The sequence below is a fragment of the Monodon monoceros genome, unplaced genomic scaffold, assembly GCF_005190385.1.
Source record: "Monodon monoceros isolate NGI ecotype Baffin Bay Population unplaced genomic scaffold, NGI_Narwhal_1 Super_Scaffold_15, whole genome shotgun sequence".
Lineage (NCBI taxonomy): Eukaryota > Metazoa > Chordata > Mammalia > Artiodactyla > Monodontidae > Monodon > Monodon monoceros.
This window is the reverse complement of record NW_021703771.1, coordinates 88,692,116-88,700,637: the sequence shown is the minus strand read 5'-3', so window position 1 is coordinate 88,700,637 and position 8,522 is coordinate 88,692,116. Positions and strand designations below refer to the sequence as shown.

At 40.9% G+C, this 8,522-nt stretch overlaps 1 protein-coding gene across 1 annotated transcript in view; it reads left to right on the top strand.

Annotated features, from left to right (window-relative positions):
- Nucleotides 1–222: 222 nt before the first annotated feature.
- Nucleotides 223–8,522, top strand: part of PSMB1 (proteasome subunit beta 1) — a 17,903-nt gene continuing 9,603 nt past the window's right edge. Inside the window, exons 1-3 of the mRNA XM_029224212.1 lie at nt 223–401; nt 4,602–4,709; nt 7,552–7,633. Coding sequence (XP_029080045.1) covers nt 289–401; nt 4,602–4,709; nt 7,552–7,633 — 303 coding nt within the window. The 5' untranslated portion in view covers nt 223–288. The remainder of the gene's footprint in view (nt 402–4,601; nt 4,710–7,551; nt 7,634–8,522) is intronic.

Sequence of the window (8,522 nt, the reverse complement as noted above, 5' to 3'; positions counted from 1 at the left end):
CCGTTGCTCCATAGTTTTGCCAATTTCTTTGTAAGGTCAGACCTTAAAATTTTTACCCATCAAGAGTGATTTCGAATGTTTCCTTGGGAGAGAAAGCCTTTACCTCGCTGTCAGCTCTCTTGGAAGAGCGGGCGCCGGCTATTCACCGGAAGGTTACGGCGCTTGCCTCTAGGACCAATGACCGGCGTGAGACTGAGCGGCCGGAGGCAGCGCCGCGAAGCCGGAAGTGGCGCCATTTCCGGTAGGGGCCGCCATCTCGCCGTGAGACAGCAGGAGCGGAGCAGCAGGATGTTGTCCTCGGTAGCCGCGTACTCGGGCCCGGGGAGAGACCCGGACATGGAGCCTCACAGCGCCGTGGGCCCTTTGCAGCTTCGCTTTTCGCCCTACGCTTTCAACGGAGGGTAAAGCCCAGAGAGCCGCCGCTTCCTCTTTCTCCCCCCATGTCCCTGCCTAAGGCTGTCGGCATGGCTACCCGGCTTTGCCCCGCCAGCCGCAGGCCTCCCTCTCCGTGGTTGCTCGGTTCGATCTTGTTCCTCAAGCCTTCACCGTACAGGCCGGTCACTGGGTCTCGATGTGGGCGTGCAGGTTTGCGTGGACAGGAGGTAGAAATTGATATCTGGGCTGTGCTTTGGAAGAGCTTTAAAAATGGACCTAACCGTTCGTTACTATCTGAACGTGTTTCTCGCGCCAGCAGGCAAGGGGCAGGTTGAGCATCTGAGATGAAAGAGTTAGGATTGATTGGCTGTGTCGTTAGATGTAGTTGTGTCTGTAGCTAAATGAAACTACTTCATCATTTTCTGTTACTTTAAATAGCGGGTAGGATTAGTCGGCCAGACTTAGTTTCATAGATAAGTGTTTATTTTTAAGGGTTAGCGTTAAGGAAAAAAAATACTCAGAAGGGGGACCTTTGAATATTGTATTCTTGCGTGTGGCATTCAAGTTGTCTTTTTTTTTTAGTTACCATCTTTATCTTAAATAATACTTTTCCTTGATAGTACACTAAAAGAATCAGGGTTATGGAAAAACACTCTGTTGAGGACTCCTAACAATGAAGAGCTGTATATTTAAGCACTGATTATAGTTTACCGACCAAACTTTGTACTTTAAAATATCCCCACCCAATTGGAACAAACAGATGGTCCTTTAAGGCAACCAGGTTAATTAATCAGGTCCTTATGGATTTGAAATTTTAATGCAGATTTTCGCGGTATGTTGCAAACAGGGTGGAAGGCTATGATTTTAGCCTTGTTTCTGCCACTAAAGAGCATTGTGGTCTTTGGGTACCCCTCAACTTCTTGAACCCAGATTTCCTTGTCTTTCTTAGCTACTCATATTTTGGCGAGGGGAGAATCAAAAGAGAAGCATCTTGTAAATTGAAAGCAGTTATCTTTTTTAATCCTTATGATGACTGTTAGATGGTATATGCCTCAATTTTACAAATGAGCCTGGGCCCTTAGAAGTTAATTTTTTTGTATATTTATTTATTTATTTATTTATGGCTGTGTTGGGTCTTCGTTTCTGTGCGAGGGCTTTCTCTAGTTGTGGCGAGTGGGGGCCACTCTTCATTGCGGTGTGCGGGCCTCTCACTGTTGCGGCCTCTCTTGTTGCGGAGCACAGGCTCCAGACGCACAGGCTCAGTAGTTGTGGCTCATGGGCCCAGTTGCTCCGCGGCATGTGGGATCTTCCCAGACCAGGGCTCAAACCCACGTCCCCTGCATCGGCAGGCAGATTCTCAACCACTGCGCCACCAGGGAAGCCCAGAAGTTAAATTTTTTTTTGTCACAGAGCTGGTGTGAAGTTGAGCCCCAGGATTTGAATCCATAGCTGTGTTGCCATGGAGTTTATGTATGCTTTTATTATTGCACTTCTAAATATTTCCTATGACAACTAATGAAGTAGTTATACCACAAAATGCGTTAATAGACCCATTTCATGAGGCAGTTGCAGATTCTATATAAGACTTATAAGGTATTCAGTGTTCATTACCCACTTTTTAACCTTTGTAATCCAGTTACTGCCCTAAAGTTAGTTGCTATGGCTTTTCTCATTATTGAATTACCTTTTCTCAGTCTTCGTTCTTTTTCTTTAATATTTACTCCTGCTGGCTCTTGGGCAGCCTTTGCTTCTACAAAATAAGACTTAGTCCTATGTCTTTTTCTATTCTGACTAAATGTGGTTAAACCCCAATTGATTAGCCTTCACATTTGTCACTGAGTACTCTCACGTGTTTCATTTATGGGAAGATATTCCCAGATCTGTTTCTCCAGTTCTACCTTTCATGAGCCCCTCGATTCTGGCTTCTTAAATTCAACTTTCCACCTGGATTTTCTGCTCTCACCATAACTTAAGATATTAAAACAAAAAGCAGGGCTTCCCTGGTGGCGCAGTGGTTGAGAGTCCGCCTGCCGATGCAGGGGACATGGGTTCGTGCCCCGGTCCGGGAGGATCCCACATGCCGCGGAGTGGCTGGGCCCGTGAGCCATGGCCGCTGGGCCTGCGCTTCCGGAGCCCGTGCTCCACAACGGGAGAGGCCACTGTAGTGAGAGTCCCGCGTACCGCAAAAAAGAAAGCAAAAAGCAAACTAATTGTTCCTCTCAATCACTTCTCATTTACACTGCTTATAATTAGGCCATCATGTTGCTTGTCAGAGTTTAAAATCTTGGATGTCAAAATTGGCTCTTCCAGCGTCTAACACATTTTGGTAGTTACAAAAACCTGTACAGTTCGTGTGTTTATGTTTTTTGGATATACCTGTTTCTTCCTGTTCACGTTGCTACCTTCCTACTGCATTAGTCTTATTGAAAGAGTTTCCATCCTAATTTCACATATAGTGTTATTATCACAGTAGTCTTCTTAAAACTCCACTTTGCAAAAGGAACTTTTCTCATTCTGCTCGTATAACCTTTGATTCCTCACAAAAATTCCTAGATCTGTGCTTTTCCATGTGAGATTTTCTGCTGTTGGATCTGTCCATCACATAAGCCTTATGCCACTTCACTTGTATACACAAAAAGGGACACCTGAATAAGTTGTTGGAATGTTTTATTTGAATTATACCAGTTTTCCTTTATTCAGTGTTCATGTTATGTGCAATACCATCCTTTTGTACTTCAGAGTTTTAGTGCCATCCCACCTCGGTAAGAATAATGGCCTAAGTTTTCTGAGCGCTTATGTTCTGTGAGGCACAGTGCAGGTGTTTTATGTGGGTCATGTCGTCTAATTCTCACAGCCACCCTTTAACACAGCAGCTGCTGATATCATCACCTTGAACTTGGATGATTTGTCCAAGGTCACAGAGCTGTTCAGTGGCAGGGACGGGTTTCGGGTAACTCCAGAGCCCAGGTTCTCAGTGATCATGCTCTGCTGCCTCATGCTTACGCCACAAGGATCATAGCTAACCCTTTACTGGAGGAGCAGTTATGTGTCAGGCACTGGTATGAGGGGTTAACAATTATTAACTCATTTAATCCTCTAACACCCAAATAAGGTAGCTACTGTTATGATCTCTGATACGCATATGAGGACATTGAGGCCTTGAGAAGTTAAGCAACTTACCCACCATCTCATTACCTGCTAAGCAGGAGAGCCAGACTTAGAACCCAGACGGTCTGCTTTTAGGGCTCGTGCTCTAGACCTCCACTAAACTGCTAGCATGAGCCACACAGCCACAAAGGGAAAAGTTTGTTCTTTGTTGGTCCATTTTCCAACAGATATTTGGGTGTCTTCCTGAGTGCAAGACATAATATAAAGACTTGGATATAAAGAAATGAAAAACATTAAGCCTTTGGACTTCCCTGGAGGTCCAGTGGTTAAGACTGTGCACTTCCAATGCAGGGGGCAGGGGTTCCATCTTAGTTCCCTGGCAAGGGAACTAACATCCCACATGCCGGTTGGCGTGGCCAAAAAATACAAAAATAATTTTACGGGGGTGGGGGGTGGTGGTGTGATGAATTGGGAGATTGGGATTGACATGTATACACTGATGTGTATAAAATGGTTGACTAATAAGAACCTGCTGTATAAAAAAATAAATTTAAAAAATAAACAGTGGGATAAGTTCTTAAAATGAGCAAATATATATTTATTTATACATACGTGCTTATGACTTTTATGTGCAAGAGAATATAAATTTTTAAAAAACAGAAAAAAGAATAAATTTTTAAAAAGAAAAGAAAAACACTGATCCTCTCTTCTCTGAGCTCAGATAGCTGGTGTTGTAGCGCCACTATCTACACCTAACTGCCCTCCCACCCCCCGGCGGGCAGGGCCATGGCCTTTGGCTGTTTTATAGTATCGGTAGATGTTAATTTTTTGATGATGGTGATAATTTAGTGATTTGTTTCTGTTACCTTCTGCTAAGGAACCTTTGCTCTGATTGAGGCTTGTGTTTTTTACTAAGTACTTAATATTTTTTTCCCAGATGACTTGTAGCCAGGGATCCTTTCCCCTTATCTTTCCTCTTCCATCTGAATCCTGCACTTGCTTACATCTAGTATATTTTATCCCACTATATGCTGTGGAGCATTCTCATTTTGGGAAAGGTGTTATTACCATCCAGAAGAATTCTTTAATTTTCTCTTTTGTCTTTCTTTTCCCCTCAGTACTGTATTGGCAATTGCTGGAGAAGATTTTTCAATTGTTGCTTCTGACACCCGATTGAGTGAGGGGTTTTCAATTCACACACGGGACAGCCCCAAATGTTACAAATTGTAAGTAAATATTTCTAAGGACATATTCTCAGCATCTTGTGATGATTTAATACTGCAGGAGATTTAACTTCTAAATGACTTGTTTCATGAATTTTTAAATTGCCTGTTTGGAGCTTAGCTTGCATTTTTGTTAGGAAATTGTTTTCTAATAATTCAGTATGTAGTCTTCATGATATTTGCCATATCTAGGTACCAACAGTGTTTTTGGTAACTTAAATATTTTTTACTTCAACATCTTATGAAAAATTTCAAATATACAACAAAGGTAGGATAATTTTGTAGTGAACACTCATATACTACCACCTAGATCTTATCAGTATTTTATTATTATTACTTTATCATACATACTTTCATCCTTCTATGCATCCATTAATACGTTGAATTTTTTTTTAATCTGCACCTTAAAAAAGAAAATAACCTGAAACATTCAATTTAACCATATCGTAAGCAGTTGTATCCATGGCTCACAGTTTTAATGGGTTGCTTATATTTTTTCTAAAACATAAGAAAATAAAGTCATGTGTACAGGGGAAGAAAGTCTGCATAAATTACCTAAATGCATCTTGCATGTTAGCAGTGGTTTGTATTTAACATTTTTAGACACAGTTAAAAGTGGTGGTTACGCCTACGTTAGTCCACAAGATGGTCTTAACCTTGAATTGTAGCAGGAGTGGACTGATGAGGTTCGGGTCCTTTGGGTGGGCCTTGCGGTGCTGCAGGGCATGAGCTAGCCCACATCTTAACCTAAAGAACAGTAAACTTGTCTTCATCTTCCCAGTTCCCTTTCTGTCCACTTCTGTCTTTTGATACCCCTTTCTCTTCTCTGATTTGTACTGTACCCATGCTATAATTTTTTCTTCTAAGTTGTAACTTCTATAATTTGAAAGTAGTAACGTCATAAATAAAATTTAAATACGTAATTTTATATATATTATCCTTGTGCAAGATTCTGCTCATCTTTGTAATGTTCTGTTTTAGTTTGTGTGCTGCCTAAATGAATACCCATTTTTTTTTAATGAAATTCTTCAATTATAGAGACAGAACATTAATGTGTTCCTGTCACGCATGTTTTGCACTAGACCATACATGCAGTTGAATTGCCTGTGTGCCTCTGATCCCATGCCCTTTGGGGCTGACCTAGAGCCAAGTCTGCCTCTTCCCCACCTGTTTGAGACTTACATTTCCTCTTTATTCTTTGCATAAAAACGCCTCTTCATTTATGTACCTGGATATTTGGCAAAAGCATTTTGAAGCTCAGATTTTGTCCTACCCTCTTGGTACTGTCAACTCTTCTTAGTAGTATAGGCAGTGAAGCCTTATGGTATACTGGGGGTCTTAGGCTCAGTGCAGTGAGGTTGGGTATAGGGGTGGATCAGGAAATGCTGGTGGTGCCCCTGGAGGTGCCAGTGGTCTCCCCAGCTGGACACGTATGTTTTGTATGAGTCATTCTTATATTTCTGAAAGGAAGGGTATCGTGTGGCCTCTGCTGATTATCTCTTGATGAGATTGGTTTGTGTTTCCTTATACATGTCAAGACTTGGGAATTAATTTTTGAGACATAGATGTACCAGAATTTTACCAGTTTCCCTCTGGTGGGCATTTGGGTTGTTTTTGATTGTTTTGTTTTGGAGAGCCATTAAAATAATACGTATACTTACACACAAGTGAACCCAGAGTATATCTTTGCAAACTTGCATAAGTATATTGACTGGATGAATTTCTGGCAGTGGAATTATTGAGTGAAAATGGTGTGCATTTAAATTTCTACTAGATACTGTCAAACGAGCCTTCTAAAAATTTGCATCAGTGTATCCTCTTTGCTAGTATCTGAGAGTACACATTTCCCACAACGTCACCAGCATTAGGCATTATTAGTCTAATAGATTGAAATCATCTCTTATTTAGATTTGAATTTCTGATTGGCATGGAGGTTCTTTTATATGTTTATGGTGACTTGTGTCTCTTTTTATGTGACTTTCATATAAGTTACCCATCTTTCCATTGTGTTTTTTTTTTAATTGAGGTATAATTGACATATAATAGTTTCAGGTATACAACATAATGATTCTGTATTTGTATATATTGCAAAATGATCACAATTAGTCTGGTTAATATCTGTTACCACACATAGTTATGACATTTGTTTCCTTGTGGTGAGAACTTCTAAGATCTCTCTTAGCAACTTTTAAATACGCAACGCAGGCTTATTAACTGTAGTCACTATGCTGTGTATTACATCCCCATGAGCCATTGTGCTCTTAATGCTTTTCATATTTTTAGGAACCCTTTATAGAATAAGGAAATTAAAATTAGACTTTGGTTGTATGTACTACAAATGTACTTCCTTAGTTCTTTTTTTTTTTCTTTTTGGCTATGCCGAGTGGCTTATGGGATCTCAGTTCCCCGACCAGGGATTGAACCTGGGCAACGGCGCTCTTGGTTCTTTTTTAAAACTTTGTTCATTGTATTTTTATACAAGTTTTAATTTTTTATGTAATAAAATTTATAAAGCTTTTCTGTGTGGACATTGGGTTGTATCATATGTAAATTGGCTTGAGTTGTGAGCTAAACTGGCTGCTCACAACTCAACCTAAGGTTGTAAAAAAATTCAGTCATATTTTCCTTAGTCCATTCACAGTTTCATTTATTCTTTTGAGTGAGATGTTGGGATACAGGACCTCCCAACCCCCCCGCCTCCCCCCAAAAAGAGCTAACTAAATAGTTGTCCCATTACCATTTGGTGAATAATGGGAATGGGAGTTTTCAATTTAAAATTACCCAAGACATGTCTTCCTCTACTGTCAAACCAACTCAGTTTCCTGAAATGTGGTTTTTTTTACAGAACAGACAAAACAGTCATTGGATGTAGCGGTTTTCATGGAGACTGTCTTACCCTGACAAAGATTATTGAAGCAAGACTAAAGGTAGATGCCTTTGTATATGTCTGCACTATTGAAAGCTAATAACAGTCCTTTAGGTTCTTTTAAGCATATACATCACGACTTGCTCAGAATAGCTGCAGAAGAGCTAGATGTCTAGCAGGTGAAACTAACCTACCCTGGAAATGAAATGATAGTGTTAATGCAGCATCATCAAAGTAGCACAGTGTGAAACTACAGCAAGTTCCTTTTGTTAAAATATATGTACAGTATAAAGTAAAGGATTATCTACCTTTTTTGAGGCAGACTGGGAGGGGTTTCTTCTGAAGACACTCTTCCCTCAGAAATGAAACAAATCAATTTCTGCAGAGGAGGCAAGCTTTTAGACCGAAGCTTGGTCTGGAGCACCGCCAGCTGACATGCTCTCTTTATAGCACTGCACTGTTAGCAAGAGCAGGAGAAGAAGGAACAAACCAGCTGTTTGGACCAGAGGCACAACCTGCGCCATTGTCACCTGCCCCTCAACAGGCTTTAGTTGATAGCTAGCTGAGGAAGGAGATTTGATGCAAGGTGGATGAGGGTGGAAGAGACGAAAAGGGTGGTATTCGGAAGAAGTAAGAGAACGAGACAGACTAACCTGTTTTACAGTTTTTAAAGGGCTGACATTGCCTGCATGTCTTTTGTGGGAGCTGGGGAGGCATAAAGAACAAAGGAATGCTGACTTGATGAAAGCAGAGGCCCGTCTGGATTTTGATCATCGCCTGTGTGTATTAGCAGTGTTTGCTGCAAGTAGTTTCAGGGAGAATAGGATAGGTGTAATTTGGACTGTACTAAAATGGATTTTATCTGTAATAATAACCAGTAACTACTCTCTTCTTAGTTGATAGCAGCGTAGGGTTGGAGTAGGGTTCTCAGTCACCATGTGACATAACAG